This window comes from Phocoena sinus, chromosome 2 (assembly GCF_008692025.1).
Source record: "Phocoena sinus isolate mPhoSin1 chromosome 2, mPhoSin1.pri, whole genome shotgun sequence".
Taxonomy (NCBI): domain Eukaryota; kingdom Metazoa; phylum Chordata; class Mammalia; order Artiodactyla; family Phocoenidae; genus Phocoena; species Phocoena sinus.
Window position 1 is genome coordinate 147,849,004 of NC_045764.1, and position 21,273 is coordinate 147,870,276.

A 21,273-nucleotide genomic window follows, 5' to 3' on the forward strand; every position below is an offset into this window, starting at 1 on the left:
GTACCAAAGGTGTGGTTGAAATGGATTGAATATTTGTAGAGAACGTTCAGTAAGTGATCTGGAAAGAGGGGCAGTGGACAGAGTGTACCTTCTCAACTTGTGCTGGGATCTGAGGTGGTACAGTCCCCAGCGATGGCAAGGTTCAGCATGTGGCTATGCAAGGTGGTAGCTGAGGAGGAGGGATGGAGGAAAAGGGTTCAGATGAGGAAAGAAAAGGGTGGAGAAACCAGCTTTGGCTCTAATGTTAAAGTCACGGAGGTTGACCAAGGAATGGAGAAAACCTCTGAGACCTCGATGCTGGAATATTTAGGAAATGAAAAGGCTTAACAGGAGAGAGGTAGGACATAACAGTGAGAATGGGTAGACAGTGGCATGGCCAGATGGTCTGAATGTCATGAGGGCAGGGGTTTGTGTAGGAAGACGGGAGGGAAATCATTTGAAGCAGCAGTGGAGAACCAGGGGGATGCTTGCTTTACTTCTTGGTCTTGAGATGGGTGGGGTGAAGACAGCTAGGTTTCAGGGAGGGGATGTCTTTGGGGGAAGCCAGGGTTCCAAGAAGGTCACAGAAGGTCGGAGTTCAGAGAGGAGGTGGAAGGACATAGTGGGCATGCTGTTTACAGAAGAAGAATTCAGAAGGCAGAAGGAGTCAGTGAGGAGCTGGCGGGCTCTGCGTGTCCAGAGCCATGTGGAGTTCAAAGCCCCTGGTAAGAGAGGATTCCTGGTGGACCTGAACTTCAAACAGCGACTGCAGTAATAGAACAGTGAGGCACATCACACAGCCAAGCACATCCTGGTATGTGAAGAACTTTCCAGTTCTCCCTCCCAGCTGAATTATTTTTAGGACTTTTGTTTAATAGAAGGATTGCAAAAATAATTTTCTTTACAAGTAGCTTTGGTAGATTAGTTTGTTTAGGCTGTCAGGCAGCCAAGCAACTTAGGGAAGATTGTATTTATTCATATGTCTTCAGGTAGTATTGGTATGGGGATGTCAGCTTCACTGATACACTAGCAGGAAGAAGGAAAGACCCATTAATTAGTTGAGAACCTACTATGTACCAGTTGTACTATGTACCAGAAGTACCTGCTACTGAGTATGCTATAATTAGTCTATAGGTGCTAAATACTGTATATTTAAGTATATACTGAAATTTGTATATTTACAAAATTTTGTTTTAAATACTGTGTATCAGTGATTCCACTGGAGACCAAGCTGCCCTATTGGAAAATCTGTGGGTATTGCAGTCAGTCCTGGATTTGAATTCTAGATTCTTGGCTGACAAGCTGTGTTATTGATACTTTGGGCAAGTGACCTATGTTCTCAAGCTTCAGTTTTCTCATCTGTAGCGTGGGAGTGATAACATCCACCTGTTAGAGTTTCTGTCATCGTCCGGGTGATTCTAATGAGCAGGCAAGGCGGAGAACCACTGGTACAGGTGATGAGTATTTGTTCCATTTTATGGATGAGGAAACCAAGGCTCGGAGAGGCTAAATAAGCATAGCAATGCGCTGTTCATGGTCACACAGCTCTTAAGTGGCATGGCCGGGACTGACAGCCAGTTCTCTGACCTCAGGACCCTGGCTTTATCCATCGCAGTGAGTTTCTGGCCAAATTCAAGGGAAGTTAAAGGAGCCCCCCCGCAGTGTGGCTGCCCAGACTGTTGGCAGCATGGGGCGGGATGAAGGGATCAGGTGAAGAGAAGGCAGGCTCCATGGAATCTAGGTCACTAGTTCCCAAACCTGACCGTTCTTCCAAATCACCTGGGGAACGTTTCATTTATAAATCTCCACGGACCATCCTAGGCCTACTGGCTCAGAATTTCTGGAGCATGGGAACCAAGAACATGTATCTTTATAATCTGCCCCCCTCTCCAGTGATTCTGAGGCTCCTAGTCTGGTTCAGGTCCTTGGACCAGCTTTTGGGAACCCCTGAGTTCTAACTGAAGTCCAAAAATGATCAAGAGATTACAGTCTAGTAAAATACTGGGTGCCTGGCATTGCCAGCAGCATTGGTCCCTAGGGGCTGAGCTCTAGTGCCTTGTTTTCAGATCTTTGGTGCATTACTTGAAACACACTTGAGCTGTCATGGAGCATCTGAACATGGAGTATATAGGAGACGTCAAGTTGGCAGACTCTGCAGTAATAGAAAGAGTTATTTGTTCTTTAGAGCTATTGCTCTTCTTTCCTCCCTCTTGAGGTTCCTGCCCACTCAGTCAGATTAGAGCTGTATAAACAAGCTTGTACTACTGAGCTAGCACACATCTTGTAAATTTTCTCTTTTCTCTGAAGTACTTAACATTGCTGATGTCAGAAAAAAAGTCCACTGGGTTTTAATGGGCTGAGGCAAACTACGTGAATTGGATATAACACAGAGGGGAGGAAATAGCGCCAACAGAAATTCTTATGTGGCAGCATAAATATTCAGACTATATTACAAGCAGGGTTTGGTTGCCTGTCCTGAAAGCTATTTCCCTGAATCGGGTTTCAAGGGCTGGACGCTAGACGTGGCGAGCGTGATGTGTAGGGCTTCTTGCTGTGCGTGATGCTGGTTTTAGTGGCATTGTAGTGTAACTGTAGTGTTCTGCTGCTTAGTTGTGTATCAGGGTCACCCGAGAAGCTAATGGCTCCATCTCAGATGCACTGAGTCAGAATACCTGAGGAGGAGGAAGTCTTTCTCCAGTGATTCTGACGTCAGTGGCCCGGCAATTTAACTTGGCCAAACACTGGCCAAAAATAAGACTGCTGGTCAGTTGCAACAATTCATTCAGTGCCAAGGAAATTCATGTGACTTGTTTTATTCCCTCTTCAAAAGCAACCCTGCAAAGTAGAGGGTTCTCTGCTTCCAGGTGAAGAGCTGGAAGTTTAGGGTGGAGGAATCAATTACCAAAGGCCACACAGCAGCCTTGGTGCGGCCAGAGCTGAGATGTGATTCCTGGTCTGACTTCAAAGCCCCTCCCTTTTCCACATCATCGAGGTCCTTCCCACCTGCCCTGCTCAGCATCATTATCTGCTGGACCCTAGGCTTTGCTTGCTGAGGGGCTGGCATTACAGAGGAAAACAGCTGGCATTTGTTGTAACCGAAGCTACAAATGCAGTGTAAGTTTGGAGTGAATTGCAGTCCTGACTTTCAAAAGATTTACTAATCAGAGTCATAGATGCTCAATTGTTCTGTTATTCACAGGGTCCCTCCTCACTATACTTTCCACCCTCCCACATATTCCTTCTGATCTAAATTGCTCGTGGATTCCAAAAGTGGTTTCCTGAGTTCAGGGCTGGTCCGTGTCAATAAACCCTGGGGGAAATCTTCATGTGTGATTCCATCCCTAGGTCTTTGTTGATAAAGAGCCTTCTTTGCTGAGCAGTTTTAATGGCTTGTTAACCAGATGAGTGTTCTAGACGGAGTACACTGTATCTTAGTGAAATCTTATCAGTTCTGTCATTCATTAAAAATATTAAGAATCTGCCTGCCAATGCAGGAGACACTGGTTCGAGCCCTGGTCCGGAAAGATCCCACATGCTGTGGTGCAGCTAAGCCCGCGAGCCACAGCTACTGAGCCTGTGCGCCACAACTATTGAAGCCTATGCGCCTACAGCCCATGCTGTGCAACAAGAGAAGCCACCGCAATGAGAAGCCCGTGCACCACAGCGAAGAGTAGCCCCCGCTCGCCGCAACTAGAGAAAGCCTGCGCGCAGCAATGAAGACCCAACACAGCCAAAAATAAATAAATAGATAAATTTAAAAAAAAGTTTGAGTGCCTTCTAGGTGCCAGGAATAGAGGGGTAAACCCAACCGACAAAGACTCTGCCCAGGCAGAACTGGCTTTCTAGCAGCGGAGGTCCCTGATAAACAAGCGAGCAAAGTCATATGAATTCAGCTAGGTACAAATCCCTGTTATTTCACTCTCCTCATTTGACTGTCTTCCACTTAATCTCCTTGAGATCAGATCATCGTCATGTGTTTTTCCTCCCGGGTGTCTACCACTTCTGCGGCTTCAGATGTTCATACCTGTGTTGGGACGCAGGCTGGAAGGGCCCCTTCTGCCTCCCGCTCCTGTTCATCCTTCTGCTTTGATGGTAGTTGCCGCCTCTTCCTGCTCTGTGCTGTCATAACTGAGCACCCACATATTACAGTGTCCTGCATTTTTGGACATGTGTCACCCCTCCTGGACTCTGAACATTTTAAGGAGAGACGATCTGTGTCTGATTTATCTTTATGTCTCCAGCACAAAGCATGGAGCTTTGTGCAATTGGAGTCTCAGTGTTTGCTCCAAGATTAAACGTTGAGTCCCGCGGCACCTAGTGGTGGGTGCTAGTATTACAGGAATTGCTCCATGGAGAGGGATGCTGAGTCTGGGAGGGGATGCTCTAGCTTAGCAGTTTGGTGATTCTTTGAGAAGTTCAGCATGAACATCGTCATGATTAGAGGAGAAGAGCTAGCATATAAACAGTGATGATGGAAGAGAGGTGGCATGGAACATTCTGGTGAGTCTCTGAAGAAAAGTTAGAAATTTGAAATTCTGAGGTTCTAGGACAGAGCTGGAATACTAAGGATGTATAGCTAACGTCCCCTGGGGCTGTGGCTTGACCTGGTTCCAAGAGCTAGTTAGTTGCAGATCAGGTGGAGAATCCAGGCTTCTCAGTTCAGAGGGTTTTCAACTATGCTGGGACTGTGGTTTGTGACAGATAAGGAAACAAAGGCACAGAGACGTGGAGTAACTTGCTCCAGACCACACAGCTAGTGAGTGGAGCCTGGATTGAGACATAAGAGACAGATCTGTCTGATGAGAGAGGCCAGCTTGTCGCCACTAGCTGTCATGTCTCGGAGATCGTGAAATGCGTGGTTGTAACACATTTGCAGTTTTCCTCTTCTGTTAGTTGAAAGCGACTAGAGAAAAAGATTATTACTAACGTGTTTTCTTTCTATTGAAATATAGTTGTGTATTTTCAGAAAAACATTCACAAATATTAAAAGTCCCTATATTTATTTACTGTATGTATATACATGTATATCTAAGTAATCTAAAGAAGGTTTTGTTTTTCTCCACCACTAAATTAAAAATACTCCTACTTCATTTTTATTGTACTTCATTTAAAAATAAATATTTATACTATGTTGTAGTGAATGAAAATCTAGTTCTTTAATTTTAGGAACCCAACTCTATAGTCAGTGATTTAATTAGAAAATCCTTACCTGTGTAGGTTTCACGTCTAGTACTCTCTAACATCTGTTGACATGTAGACTAGAAAGTGGTTCCATCGCTGTTTTAGAAACTTCTTTCTAGACACAGAAAAGTTAAATGACTTGTCTGAATTTCAAAATGAGTTGACAGAGGAACCAAAAATAGAAGCTTTTCTACTACATATTAGACTCACTAAAGTTCCAAACATAGAGGCTATGTACATTCACTGAGCAGTCTAAAGTCCAGAGCCTGGGACACCAGCCTGTTTTAACACACAGGAATGTTGCTCTTGGGGGTGGAGGGGTGGCCAGGGAAAGGCGAAAGGAGGGCTGACACGATTGTTTCACGATTGTTTCATTTCCAAACTTGCTATCATTGCACAGTTTTCTGGGTGGAAGATAATATGCTCATTAAAGTGAAAGTGTTCATTTTAAAATAAAGCAATAGAAACACAAGATGACTCTGTTACACAGATAAATGAGATACATAAATGGACTCAGTTTTTTTTTTTCATGCTGTGTCATATTCTGTATTCAGGCAAAAGAGTAGGTAAATAAGTAGTTGTTTAAAAATGAAACGGTGTGTTGTTCATTTAACTTGAAAAGCTACTGACTAGAATAATAGTGTTTTCATGTAGTACAATATTCATAGAAATACTGATATTACAGTGGGTAGAGATAATAGAATGACGCTCTTTATTTCTACTTGTAATCTAACTTTTAAAATGCACCCTGATTCATAAATGATGAAGAAAACAAGCAACATTATTCAAATGGGATACTTGGGGCAATTAAATTCTTAGCTTAAATTATAAATTCCTGTTTCTTCCCCATCTTCTGCTGAAATCTGTTTTTACAGGATGACCTTTGGTACCAACTTATTTTATAATAAAATGTTTCCTGAGTTTTTATTTTAAATTGAAATGGCCTTTTCTGTCAAGTATGGTATTTATAGAGGTTTCTTTGATGAAAAGCCTCTGAATTTTGTGCAAATAACCCAGGCAGGCTCTTAGATTAGTGATAACATTTGTATAGGACTTTAATGGCTTTATATAATACTTTACACTCGATTTATTTGACCCTTACCTGTGAGTACTCAGTGGAATTCACATTTTACTGATGAGAGCAATGTAGGGGAAGGTGGCTTGGCATGGTTCTGGGCACATAGCAGGCATTCAACATGTTCACTTTAAAAGGATGGTAACAAAGGGAACCCAACAGGTTATTTAACTTGTTCGAGGTCACCCAGCAAATAGTGCACCATACCAAGAATTGAACTTGCTTCTTTAACTCAAAAACTTCATATGCTTTCATTGTCTCACTGCTGTCTTTTCAGGCTGTTAAAAAAAAGGTCAAATTAGAAAAATTCATTCTTATTAATTGGGATGAAATTCACATAACTTAAAATTAATTTTAAAGCATACATTTCAGTGTCATTTAGTACATTCACAGTGTTCTGCAGACATCACCTCTATCTAGTTCAAAAATGTTTTCATAATCCCTAAAGGAGACCCCATATCCATTAAGCAGCCATTCCATTCCCTCCTCCCCGCCCCCAGCTGCTGTTAACTACGAATCTGCTCTCTGTCTCTATAGATTTCCCTATTCTAGATATTTCATGTAAATGGAATTGTACAATATAGGACTGTCTTAGTCCACTCAGGCTGCTATAATAGAATACCATAGGCTGAGCGGCTTATAAACAACAGAAATTTATTTGTCACCATTCTAGAGACTGCAACGTCCAAGATCAAGGCTTAAGCAGATTTGGTGTGTGGTGAGAACCCACCTCCTTGTTCATAGATGGCTTTCTTCTCACTGTGTCCTCACATGGTAGAAGGGAGCTCTCTGGGATCTCTTTTATAAGGACACAAATCCCAGTCATGAGGGCTCTGCCCTCATGATCTAATCAAATCCCGAAGGCTCTACCTCCTAATACCATCAGATTTGGGGTTAGGACTTCAACATATAAAATTTAAGGGGACATAAATATTCAGTCCTTAGCAGTGACCTTTTGTGTCTGGTTTCTTTTACTTAGTATAATGTTTTCGAGGTTGATCTATGTTGTAGTGTGTATCAGTACTTTGTTTGTTTGTTTTAAAAAAATCTTTATTGGAGTATATTTGCTTTACAATGGTGTGTTAGTTTCTGCTTTATAACAAAGTGAATCAGTTACACACACATATATGTCCCCCTATCTCTTCCCTGTTGCATCTCCCTCCCTCCCACCCTCCCTATCCCACCCCTCTAGGTGGTCACAAAGCACCGAGCCAATATCCCTGTGCTCTGTGGCTGTTCTCCACTAGCTATCTATTTTACGTTTGGTACTGTATATATGTCCATGCCACTCTCTCACTTTGTCCCAGCTTACCCTTCCCCCTCCCCGTATGCTCAAGTCCGTTCTCCAGTAGGTCTGTGTCTTTATTCCCGCCTTACCCCTAGGTTCTTCATGACATTTTTTTTTTCTTAGATTCCATATATATGTGTTAGCATACGGTATTTGTTTTTCTCTCTCTGACTTAACTTCACTCTGTATGACAGACTCTAGGTCCAGCCACCTCACTACAAATAACTCAATTTCATTTCTTTTTATGGCTGAGTAATATTCCCTTATATATATGTGCCACATCTTCTTTATCCATTCATCTGTTGATGGACACTTAGGTTGCTCCCATGTCCTGGCTATTGTAAATAGAGCTGCAATGAACATTTTGGTATGTGACTATTTTGAATTATGGTTTTCTCAGGGTATATGTCCAGTAGTGGGATTGCTGGGTCGTATGGTAGTTCTATTTGTAGTTTTTTAAGGAACCTCCATACTATTCTCCATAGTGGCTGTATCAATTTACATTCCCACCAGCAGTGCAAGAGGGTTCCCTTTTCTCCACACCCTCTCCAGCAATTATTGTTTGTAGAGTTTTTAATCATGGCCATTCTGACCGGTGTGAGATGATATCTCATTGTAGTTTTGATTTGCATTTCTCTAATGATTAATGATGTTGAGCATTCTTTCATGTGTTTGTTGGCAATCTGTATATCTTCTTTGGAGAAATGTCTGTTTAGGTCCTCTGCCCATTTTTGGATTGGGTTGTTTGTTTTTTTGATATTGAGCTGCATGTGCTGCTTGTAAATTTTGGAGATTAATCCTTTGTCAGTTGCTTCATTTGCAAATATTTTCTCCCATTCTGAGGGTTGTTTCTTCATCTTGTTTATGGTTTCCTTTGCTGTGCAAAAGTTTTAAGTTTCATTAGGTCCCATTTATTTTTGTTTTTATTTCCCTTTCCCTAGAAGGTGTATCAAAAAGGATCTTGCTGTGATTTATTTCATAGAGTGTTCTGCCTATGTTTTCCTCTAAGAGTTTGATAGTGTCTGGCCTTACATTTAGGTCTCTAATCCATTTTGAGTTTATTTTTGTGTATGGTGTTAGGGAGTGTTCTAATTTCATTCTTTCACATCTAGCTCTCCAGTTTTCCCAGCACCACTTATTGAAGAGGATAACTTTTTTCCACTGTATATCCTTGCCTCCTTTATCAAAGATAAAGTGACCATATGTGTGTGTGTGTTTATCTCCAGGCTTTCTATCTGTTCCATTGATCTATATTTCTTTTTTTGTGCCAGTCCCATACTGTCTTTATTACTGTTGCTTTGTATTATAGTCTGAAGTCAGGGAGCCTGATTCCTCCAGCTCCGTTTTTCGTTGTCAAGATTGCTTTGGCTATTCAGGGTCTTTTGTGTTTCCATACAAATTGTGAATTTTTTTGTTCTAGTTCTGTGAAAAATGCCAGTGGTAGTTTGATAGGGATTGCATTGAATCTATAGATTGCTTTGGGTAATAGAGTCATTTTCACAATGTTGATTCTTCTAATCCAAGAGCATGGTATGTCTCTCCTTCTATTTGTATCATTTTTAATTTTTTTCATCAGTGTCTTATAATTTTCTGCATACAGTTCTTTTGTCTACTTAAGTAGGTTTATTCCTAGATATTTTATTCTTTTTGTTGCAATGGTTAAGTGGAAGTGTTTTCTGAATTTCACTTTCAGATTTTTCATCATTAGTGTATAGGAATGCCAGAGATTTCTGTGCATTAATTTTGTATCCTGCTACTTTACCAAATTCATTGATTAGCTCTAGTAGTTTTCTGGTAGCATCTTTAGGATTCTCTATGTATACTATCATGTCATTTGCAAATGGTGACAGCTTTACTTCTTTTCCGATTTGGATTCCTTTTATTTGTTTTTCTTCTCTGATTGCTGTGGCTAAAACTTCCAAAACAATGTTGAATAATAGTGGTGAGAGTGGACAACCTTGTCTTGTTCCTGATCTTAGTGGAAATGCTTTCAGTTTTTCACCATTGAGGACAATGTTGGCTGTGGGTTTGTCCTATATGGCCTTTATTATGTTGAGGAAAGTTCCCTCTATGCCTACTTTCTGGAGGGTTTTTATCATAAATGGGTGTTGAATTTTGTCAAAAGCTTTCTCTGCATCTATTGAGATGATCATATGGTTTTTCTCCTTCACTTTGTTAATATGGTGTATCACATTGATTGATTTGCATATATTGAAGAATCCTTGCATTTCTGGAATAAATCCCACTTGAGCATGGTGTATGATCCTTTTAATGTGCTGTTGCATTCTGTTTGCTAGTATTTTGTTGAGGATTTTTGCATCTATGTTCATCAGTGATATTGGCCTGTAGTTTTCTTTCTTTGTGACATCCTTGTCTGGTTTTGGTATCAAGGTGATGGTGGCCTTGTAGAATGAGTTTGGGAGTGTTCCTCCCTCTGCTATATTCTGGAAGAGTTTGAGAAGGATAGGTGTTAGCTGTTCTGTAAATGTTTGATAGAATTTGCCTGTGAAGCCATCTGGTCCTGGGCTTTTGTTTGTTGGAATATTTTTAATCACTGTTTCAATTTCATTGCTTGTGATTGGTCTGTTCATATTTTCTATATCTTCCTTGTTCAGTCTCTGAAGGTTGTGCGTTTCTAAGAATTTGTCCATTTCTTCCCGGTTGTCCATTTTATTGGCATATAGTTGCTTATAGTAGTCTCTCACGATCCTTTGTATTTCTGCAATGTCAGTTGTTACTTCTCCTTTTTCATTTCTAATTCTATTGGTTTGAGTCTTCTCCTGGTTTTTCGTGGTGAGTCTGGCTTATGGTTTATCCATTTTGTTTATCTTCTCAAAGAACCAGCTTTTAGTTTTATTGATCTTTGCTATAGTTTCCTTAATTTCTTTTTCATTTATTTCTGATCTGATCTTTATGATTTCTTTCCTTCTGCTAACTTTGGGGTTTTGTTGTTGTTCTTTCTCTAATTGCTTTAGGTGTAAGGTTAGGTTATTTATTTGAGATGTTTCTTGTTTCTTAAGGTGCGATTGTATTGCTATAAACTTCCCTCTTAGAACTGCTTTTTCTGCATCCCATAGGTTTTGGGTCATCATGTTTTCATTATCATTTGTTTCTAGGTATTTTTTGATTTCTTCTTTGATTTCTTCAGTGATCTCTTGGTTATTTAGTGTATTGTTTAGCCTCCATGTGTTTGTATTTTTTACAGATTTTTTCCTATAATTGATACCTAGTCGGAAAAGATACTTGATACGATTTCAATTTTCTTAAATTTACCAAGGCTTGATTTGTGACCCAAGATATGATCTATCCTGGAGAATGTTCCATGAGCACTTGAGAAAAATGTGTATTCTGTTGTTTTTGGATGGAATGTCCTATAAATATCAATTAAGTCCATCTTGTTTAATATATCATTTAAAGCTTGTGTTTCCTTATTTATTTTCATTTTGGATGACCTGTCCATTGGTGAAAGTGTGGTGTTAAAGTCCCCTACTATGATTGTGTTACTGTCAATTTCCCATTTTATGGCTATTAGTACTTGCCTTATGTATTGAGGTGCTCCTGTGTTGGGTGCATAAATATTTACAATTGTTATATCTTCTTCTTGGATTGATCCCTTGATCATTATGCAGTGCCCTTGTCTCTTGTAATTGTCTTTGTTTTAAAGTCTATTTTGTCTGATATGAGAATTGCTACTCCAGCTTTCTTTTGATTTCTTTCATTTGCGTGGAATATCTTTTTCCATCCCCTCACTTTCAGTCTGTATGTGTCCCTAGGTCTAAGGTGGGTCTCTTGTAGACAGCATATATATGGGTCTTGTTTTTGTATCCATTCAGCCAGTCTATGTCTTTGGGTTGCGGCATTTAATCCATTTACATTTAAGGTAATTATCGATATGTATGTTCCTATTACCATTTTCTTAATTGTTTTGGGTTTGTTATTGTAGGTCTTTTCCTTCTCTTTTGTTTCCTGCCTAGAGAAGTTCCTTTACCGTTTGTTGTAAAGCTGGTTTGGTGGTGCCGAATTCTCTTAGGTTTTGTTTGTCTGTAAAGGTTTTAATTTCTCCGTCAAATCTGAATGAGATCCTTGGTGGGTAGAGTAATCTGTGTAGTAGGTTTTTCTCCTTCAATACTTTAAATATGTCCTGCCACTCCCTTCTGGCTTGCAGAATTTCTGCTGAAAGATCAGCTGTTAACCTTATGGGGATTCCCTTGTGTGTTATTTGTTGTTTTTCTCTTGCTGCTTTTAATATTTGTTCTTTGTATTTAATTTTTGATAGTTTGATTAATATGTGTCTTGGCGTGTTTCTCCTTGGATTTATCCTGTATTGGACTCTCTGTGCTTCCTGGACTTGAATAACTATTTCCTTTCCCATATTAGGGCAGTTTTTAACTATAATCTCTTCAAATCATTTGTCAGTCCCTTTCTTTATCTCTTCTTCTTCTGGGACCCCTATAATTCGAATGTTGGTGCGTTTAATGTTGTCCCAGAGGTCTCTGAGACTGTCCTCAATTGTTTTCATTCTTTTTTCTTTATTCTGCTCTGCAGTAATTATTTCCACTATTTTTTCTTCCAGGTCACTTATCCGTTCTTATGCCTCAGTTATTCTGCTATTGATCCCTTCTAGAGAATTTTAAATTTCATTTATTGTGTTGTGCATCATTGTTTGCTCCTTAGTTCTTCTAGGTCATTGTTAAACGTTTTTTGTATTTTCTCCATTCTATTTCAAAGAGTTTGGACATCTTTACTATCATTATTCTGAATTCTTTTTCAGGTAGACTGCCTATTTCCTCTTCATTTGTTAGGTCTGGTGGGTTTTTGCCTTGCTCCTTCATCTGCTGTGTGTTTCTCTGTCTTCTTATTTTGCTTAACTTACTGTGTTTGAGGTCTCCTTTTCACAGGCTGCATGTTCGTAGTTCCCATTGTTTTTGCTGTCTGTACCCAGTGGCTAAGGTTGGTTCAGTGGGTTGTGTAGGCTTCCTGGTGGAGGAGTGCCTGTGTTCTGGTGGATAAGGCTGGATCTTGTCTTTCTGGTGGGCAGGTGCACGTCTGGTGGTGTGTTTTGGGGTGTCTGTAGGCTTATTATGGGTTTAGGCAGCCTCTGTGCTAATGGATGGTGTTGTGTTCCTGTCTTGCTAGTTGTTTGGCATAGGGTGTCCAGCACTGTAGGTTGCTGGTCGTTGAGTTGAGCTGGGTCTTGGTGGTGAGATGGAGATCTCTGGGAGATTTTCACCGTTTGATATTACGTGGTGCTGGGAGGTCTCTTGTGCACCTGTGTCCTGAACTCGGCTCTCCCACCTCAGAGGCACAGTCCTGACACCCGGCTGGAGCACCAAGATCCTGTCAGCCACACAGCTCAGAATAAAAGCGAGAAAAAAAGGAAAGAAAGAAAGAAGGTAAAATAAAATAAAGTTGCTAGGGCTTCCCTGGTGGCGCAGTGGTTGAGAGTCCGCCTGCCGATGCAGGGGATGAGGGTTCGTGCCCCGGTCCGGGAAGATCCCACATGCCGCGGAGCGGCTGGGCCCGTGAACCACGGCCGCTGAGCCTGCGCGTCCGCAGCCTGTGCTCCGCAACAGGAGAGGCCACAATAGTAAGAGGCCCCAATAGTAAGAGGCCCGCGTACCGCAAAAAAAAAAAAAAAATTTGCTAAGATAAAAAATAATTATTAAAAAATTTTTAAAAATGTAATAAAAATAAAGAAAACAGAGCAAGCAAACCAAAAAACAAATCCACCAATGATAACAAGTGCTAAAAACTATACTTAAAAAAAATAAATAAAATGGACAGAACCCTAGGACAAATGGTGAAAGCAAAGGTATACAGACAAAATTACATACAAAAGCATACACATACACACTCACAAAAAGAGAAAAAGGGAGAAATATATATATATAGATATCGTTGCTCCCAATAGTCCATCGCCTCAGTTTGGAATGATTCGTTGTCTATTCAGGTATTCTACAGGTTCAGGGTACATCAAGTTGATTGTGGAGATTTAATCCCCTGCTCCTGAGGCTGCTGGGAGAGGTTTCCCTTTCTCTTTGTTCTCACAGCTCCCGGCTCAGTTTTGGATTTGGCCCCGCCTCTGCGTGTAGGTTGCTGGAGGGCGTCTGTTTTTCCGCTCAGACAGGACTGGGTTAAAGGAGCCGCTGACTCGGGGGCTCTGGCTCCCTCAGGCCTCGGGGGAGGGAGGGGCACGGAGTGCGGGGCGGGCCTGTGGCGGCAGAGGCCGGCATGTCGTTGCAGCAGCCTGTGGCGTGCCTTGCGTTTTTCCGGGAAAGTTGTCCCTGGATCCCGGGACCCTGGCAGTGGCGGGCTGCACAGGCTCCCCGGAAGTGGGGTGTGGAGAGTGACCTGCGCTCCCACACAGGCTTCTTGGTGGTGGCGGCAGCAGCGGCCTTATCGTCTCAAGCCCGGCTCTGGGGTCTGCGCTTTTAGCCTTGGCTCGCGCCCGTCTCTGGAGCTCCTTTAAGGGGCGCTCTTAATTCCCTCTCCTCGCGTACCAGGAAACAAAGAGGGAAGAAAAAGTCTCTTGCCTCTTCGGCGGCTCCAGACTTTTTCCCCGACTCCCTCCTGTCTAGCTGTGGCGCACTAGCCCTTTCAGGCTGCGTTCACGCTGCCAACCCCAGTCCTCTCCCTGGGATCAGACAGAAGCCGGAGCCTCAGCTCCCAGCCCCGCCCGCCCCGGCGTGTGAGCAGACAAGCATCTCGGGCTGGTGAGTGCCGGTCAGCACCAATCCTCTGTGCGGGAATCTGCGCTTTGCCCTCCGCACCCCTGTTGCTGCGCTCTACTACGCGGCTCTGAAGCTGCCCCCCTCCGCCACCCGCAGTCTCCGCCCGCGAGGGGGCTTCCTAGTGTGTGGAAATCTTTCCTCCTTCACAGCTCCCGCCCACTGGAGCAGGTCCTGTCCGTATTCTTGTCTCTGTTTTTCCTTTTTTCTTTTGCCCTACCCAGGTACGTGGGGAGTTTCTTGCCTTTTGGGAGGTCTGAGGTCTTCTGCCAGCATTCAGTAGGTGTTCTGTAGGAGTTGTTCCACATGTAGATGTGTTTCTGGTGTATTTGTGGGGAGGGAGGTGATCTCCACGTCTTACTCTTCCACCATCTTGAAGCTCCCCCCCAGTACTTTATTACTTTGGATGGCTGAATTACACTCCATGGTAGAGAGAGACCATATTTTTTTTAACCATTCATCAGTTGATGGACATTGAGTTATTTCCATTTTTCGGTGAATAGTGCTGCTCTGACAGACATTAGTGTTCAAATATTGGTTTGAATACCTGTTTTTAGTTATTAAGAGTAGAATTGCAAGGTTATATGGTAAATTCTATTCTGTGGTAAATTCTAACTTTTTGAGGAACCAGCAAACTGTTTTCCATGGTGACTGAACCATTTTATATTCCTACCAACAATGTACAAGGGTTCTGATTTTCCTACATCCTTGTCAATGCTTATTTGAGTTAAAAAAATTATTATAACCATTCTAGTGGGTATAAAGTGGTATCTCCTTGTGGTTTTGATTTGCAATCCCTTGATAAAATATTCATATTTTAATGCATAGAATTAATCATAAAATGAGCTTTGATAAGACAAAATCAACATGAAAATGAGCGGCTTCGTCTATCTCCAGGAGATTATTTAAGATTGGTGTATGATCTCCCCTAGAGTGAATGATTCTGGGCTGAAAATAAAACACATGTTGCTTTGAAATTAGAAGAATGTATGTGGATAATAAGACTACAGTTATCCCCAACTTAAAAAAATACTGCTCAAAGTAATGAGGAAAAAAAGAAATTACATCACGTTTTGTTTCCATGCCACCTGACAAAAGATACTTAGTTCTTTGCATGGCATTTCTTTTTGTAATCCTTTCCTGTCTTAATGGTCTATTTATTTATTTTCACAGTGTGAGTGAAGACACCCAGGATGGCTCAGGGATCCGGGGATCAGAGAACAGTGGGGATTGCAGACCCAGAGGAGAGTTCTCCAAATATGATAGTCTACCGCAAAGTAAGGCATCTGCTTAAACGCTGGGGGTGCTGCCGTGTACGTGTCTGTGTTCTGTGTACGGTTGACTGACGGTTGATGGCTCCACAAATGTTTTCTGCCTAAATGGCCTTGAATGTTAAATGAATAATTTTCTTCTCATATCCTCTGATTCCCGAATTTTAAAATTCAAGGAAGTTAGGTCTTGTCATCCTTGGTATTGAACACTTGAAAAACACTCTATGGCTTAGTTTTCTTTAAACCAAAGATTGCCTGAACAATGCAGATAGACACGTGTTGTCCTTTTGCGTAAAGGCCTTAGTGTAACATTAATTAATTGAATGTGTTCAAACCCGTAGTACAGATAAGATCTGGTCTAGATACTGTGGGAGGGACACAGAGGTGTGTATGTATTAGACAGTTTACAGCTGGTAGGAGACATAAGATGTACACAGATAACTGTTATAGCGTCCAAGTGTTAATTTCCAAAAGAGAAGTGCAAGTAGAGTGTTACATAATCTCAGAGGAGGGGGCGATTACTTCCAGCCTCTGAGATCTGGGATGGGCTGTGGAGGAGAGGCCTTTGAACTCAGTTTTAAAGGATCTGTAGGATTCCCTTCTGTGGAAAATAGAAGTGAAGAGCAGCATTCAAGGCAGTGAGATGCATTCAGCAAAGGCAAAGAGCTAGAGGAAGTGAAGGGCAGCCAGAACCAGTTAGCTTGGGCAGAGGATGAATTACAAGTAAATGGAGTAAATGGAGGAGAGATTTGGGGAGGAGAGTCTGGGATGGAGCCAGATTTTAGAATGTTGGATCATAGGCAATTTAATCATCAAAAACTTTAGTGCCAGGAGTTGTAAGATCAACATTTCTTCGGGATTATGAGCCTTGCACCAGTGTGCCAAGTGGAATGTTATCGAGGGTGGGTTGGAGGCTTTGGTGGGGTGCTTCCGTATCTGTGAGAAAGGTAAGGAGGACCCTAATCTAGCAGGGAAAATGCCCCTCAGAAAGGAGCAGGACTGAGCAGAGGGATTAAAGAGTCTGAATTAGCAATGACTTGGAAACGGAATGAATATGAAATTAGAAGGTGAATAAAGAGTCAGAGATAACTGGGTTTTTGACCTTGGGTGATAGAAAGGCATTGGTGCTATTAATTCAAATAGGAATATTGGGAAGTATATGTTTTAAAGGAAGGAAATATGGTACATAAGTTTTATTTGTGCATTGCTGAATTTGAGGAAACAGTTGCTGCTTCTCATACACCTTTTTGATGTCTGCACGTTTGTAAAAATGTAGCCTAACTGTATCATATATTAATAAGGAAAATGAGTTCATCTCATTCATTTCGCTAAATATTTGAGTTGTCTGCTGAGTTCTGTGTATTCTGCAAGATTCTGTGTGCTGTCTATGTTAATCATATGTGCAATGTTGAACTAGATATTCCTGGATGATCAATATGGTGAATTTTTCTTTTTTCCTTGTAAAAACAGAGCTCTCAAACTAATCTTGCTTTTAGTACCAAATTCCTTAATCCTTTGCTTTGAAAAAGAATGCTTAGATAACCCATCCCTAAGAGAGATGTTTATTAAGTTGTAGTAAAGAAAAAAATGATTAGTGGGGCTAACCAAGTTGTGAGGCATATAGAATAATATAGAGACGTTTATTCGTTACCTTCTTAACCCACCTCAAACTAGGAGACCCTCTGCCAAGCACATAGGAACATGGGGTTTGGGGTCAGATCTGGGTTAAACTTGCAACTCCGCCACTTCCTAGTGGTGTGACCTGGAGTCGGTTATTTAACTTCTGTGAGTCTCTGTTTCTTCATCCAGAAAAGGGGGAAAAGGTGGGAGAAAGGATAGTACCTCCAGGAGTTATTGTGAAGATTCATTTGGATAAAGTAATTAAAGCATCTTACATCCTGCTTGGCATAGAAGTGGTCCATGATTAATGCTTCTTTTTTTTTTATCTTTCGGTCTTGTAGCGATAGTAACACTTGGAGAGGAAATAAATTATAAAATATATAAATGTTGGTGCTGTTAATAAGGTGATTAAAGTGCATGTATACAGTGAGTTGCTTTTTATGACACAGGAGAACAATGCAGATATTTTATATTATTCAGGAGATTGCAAATTAATGGATTATAAAAGGTTAATAAGAAATGTAAAGGTCATGTAATACAAACACCTTCCCACAAGAATGTTTGGTATTATGTTGAAAGGGAAAACTTCCTACAGGTTTGTGGGAACTTTTTAGGTGGTATCAGGGGGCTCTTCATTTTTAAATTTTAATTTAGCTACAAAGTTGTAAAATGCTGTAATTGTTTAGAGAAATGACTATTAGTTATTTGGTTTCTATATTGGAAATCTGTCTTGCTTCCTCATGATAAATCTGTGGGGGGTATGTATGTGTTCATGTTATTTGCTATGTTAGTTAATTGGTATAAAAGGGACATTGGATCTATTAGATCTATTAGAAAGAAAGCAGGCACACTTATTGCCCCGTATGGGTCCAGGACCTGGAATCATTTAAACCTAGTTAGTTTGACTAACTTAGGCCCTGGTTGTGTTTGAAACATGGGATATTCACCTAGTTTTCTGCTGTAGACTGACCACTGCCTATGACCAAGACTTACCTACTGCAGGACACTATCCTCAAGGTATAGGTAAAGATTGAATCTTGAAACCAAGGTTGATTCAAAATATTTTCTATGGAAGTCCTCTTATATAATGATTTATTCAAGGACATAGCTATAAAATCAAACATTTTCTCAGAGTTCTACAGCAAAAATTTACATTAAAAATGTGGAAATAGTGCTTTCATTTTAATTTTCTTTCTCTTGCTTGTTATTTCTTTCTCTTGTCAGATGTTTTCAGTGTGAAATTTTTGCTTGGACTATGTTGTGTTGATTCAGATGCTGACATTTAAAAAGCTAAATCTAGAGAAATGAAACTTTTGAGTAAACCTCCGACTAATAAGTGTCCATAATGTTGTTGTGACTTTTAAATGCCATTTAGGATGGTAACCTTCTGACATATGAGTAATGATGGGTGGGTTTCTTAAGCCTATACTTTTCAGAATACTCTTTATTTTCTTTTCATGTGTTCTATGTCATTAACTATGAGAAGTTATCCTTTCCCAAGGCATGATTTATTTATTGACTCGAGCACACTTTCTAATTTAGTTTTTTTTATCCTTCATATTCACATTTTGGATTGGAGGTGTGCATGAAAAATGTGTTGGTCACATTAAAAGTCTACTTAAAAGAAAGCCTTAATTATTCATTGTCGTCTAGACCTGTTAACCTTTTTTTCTGTTTTCTTTTTTTTTTTTTTTTTAATCCTGAATCCAAAAGATCCTGGGGTCATTGAATTGCCCAGTGTAATGATGATATTTGAACCTGGCTATACATCAGATCATTTAGGGGTACTTTATAAAAATGCTGGTCCTCAAAGAACCCCCAAGTTGTTTGTGTTTAATATGTCTGAGCTGGGTCCTAGGAATCTGAGTTTTAAAGTGTTCTCAAGAGAATCTGATGCCCAGCTAAGTTTGAAACACATTTATTAATATCCAGGTGGAGTATGCAGTGTAAAGTCATGGGGAAGTTGGTGTCTTGAATTGGGTTTTTGATTTTGTAATTATTTGCAGATCTTTCAAGATGTAGAAAAACCAGGCTCTTATGGAGTTAGAATTGAGGAATTTTAGTCGCTTCATCTTAGAGATTTTCTAGTCAATACCCTCATCTTATAGATGGGAAAATTAAAGTATGGGGAAGATGCATAACTTGCTGAGGGTTACTTGGCAATTTCCCAGTGAACCGGTGACTGTGTCCAGGTAACTCGACAGCCCAGTTGGTGTCCTCTCTCCTGTTATGTTATCAATCACAAACTAACATTACTACATTGTTGGGGCTGAAAGCCATTGGTTAAATGAAATAAATGAAAATACCACGTGGCAGATGTTTGGTTTTCGAGATTATTCTCAGAGGTGTGACTTGGGTTACCTTTGATCATTTGTAATGCTCAAGTTTCATTCTTCTTGCTAGTGCTCTTGTTTCCTGGGTGAAGATGTTCTGAAATGTTTACTTTCTCTTATAGCTAGGAATTCTTTTGAGTAAGAGTAGGTTGCTTTCTGATTTTATCTGGTTCTCTGAGAGGTGTTGGTAATGTCTCCTGACAAATTTCCACCTGGACTGGCAATGTTATTTGGTAGAACTCTGGGAAATTAAATGGTAGGTGGACAGAGAAAATTGTAGCTTACCGTGACCCGGGCTAGGGTCAGGAGGTGGTACAATGTGATGGAAGATGCCAAACAGGGAGCCAAGAGCCCTGGATCACTTACTGCTTTGGTTCTCTCGATGGGGAACTTCATCTTCCTGGCTCTGTTTCTTATTTTGCCTTCCTCCTTCCCAACTAAGGAACACTTCTTACAAAAAATATGTATGTATTTAGTGTCTACGTAAAATAGAAAGAAGCATGATACAATTAACCCTGTTTACTCACAGGGTAAACTTAATAAATAAACTCAATAAATAAAATACTGTTTTGGCTTCGTTTCCTCTTATGTAAAGTGATGGGGATTGGACTAAATAATGTGCACAGAACTTCTCTGCAGTGATTTTGAGAAAGCTAGCAACAGGACATTGTTTTGGAATGCATTGATGGCAGTTGTAGAGGCCAGTGCAGCTGCGAGTCAGGGAACCTGCAGACCCTGGTGACCAAGGTGCGATGAGGATTAGAAACTCTTTAATTAGCAAATATGTATTGAGTGTCATTTGTGTGCCAGACACTGTTAGATGCTATGAAGGCAAGATGAATACTATTCCCTGAAAGAACCCATTGCCCAGTGGGGCAGAGATGGGATAACTAGGCAATTGCAATGCACATAGAGGTACACTGAGGGGTCTGGGAGGAGACAGAAGGGTTGGGAGGTCCATATCAGGAGAGAGGATGATGATGTCATAGAAGACATCCAGAGGGTTTGGCCTGTCTTAATTCTTGAAAGACAAATAAGAATTAACCTTGCAGAGAATGGGAGAAAAACTGTGGAGGCAGAAGGACTAGCACATGCAAAGGGACAGAGTTGTAATGTATACTGAGTTCTGGAAACTTCCAGTGGCTGTTTTCCTGGAGCTAGGCTTCTGTGATGAAGGTTGAGAAATAAAGCTGGTTAGGTAGATTAGGGCCAGATCATAAAAGATCTTATACATCAGGCAAGGAGTTTGGATGCTGTGCAGGTATCTTCTCTTTCTGTCTCTGCACCCACAGTCCCCTGCTCTATATGCTGCACACTGTACCATGTGGACTGCATCTGCAGGGCTCCCGTGACCTCTGCTTTCAATTGAATTTGGTCCATGGGAGCCTGAGGAGAGGTGGCGGGGGAGGAAGAAGAGCAAGTTCAGGGTATTTCTTCCCCTGGCCCCCTCTTGGCAAGGTCTCGCACTGGCTGTGTCCCTTGACTGAAGGTCATTGCTCCTCTCTAGGCAGACTGCTCTCCTCCTCTGGGTCCAGATACCCTTTTCTTCTTCTACTCATCCTTTTGGGCCTTGGGGTGGGGGTTCCAGTTTGTATTAGTAATCTATTGCTGTATAACACATCACCCCCCGACTCAATGGCTTAAACATGACATTTATTGCCACAGTTTCTGTGGGTCCATAATCCAAGTGCAGATTAGTTGGGTCCTCTGGCTCAGGATCTCTCACAAGCTACAGTCAAGATGTTGGCTGGAATTGCAGGTTCATCTGAAAGTTCAACTGGGGAAAGGCCCACATCCA

The 21,273-nt window shown here is 41.1% G+C and overlaps 1 protein-coding gene across 1 annotated transcript in view; it reads left to right on the top strand.

Annotated features, from left to right (window-relative positions):
- The window catches only part of RGS6 (regulator of G protein signaling 6), a 581,418-nt gene that overhangs the window by 17,118 nt on the left and 543,027 nt on the right, over positions 1-21,273 (top strand). The window contains exon 2 of the mRNA XM_032624551.1: positions 15,425-15,528. Coding sequence (XP_032480442.1) covers positions 15,445-15,528 — 84 coding nt within the window. The 5' untranslated portion in view covers positions 15,425-15,444. The remainder of the gene's footprint in view (positions 1-15,424; positions 15,529-21,273) is intronic.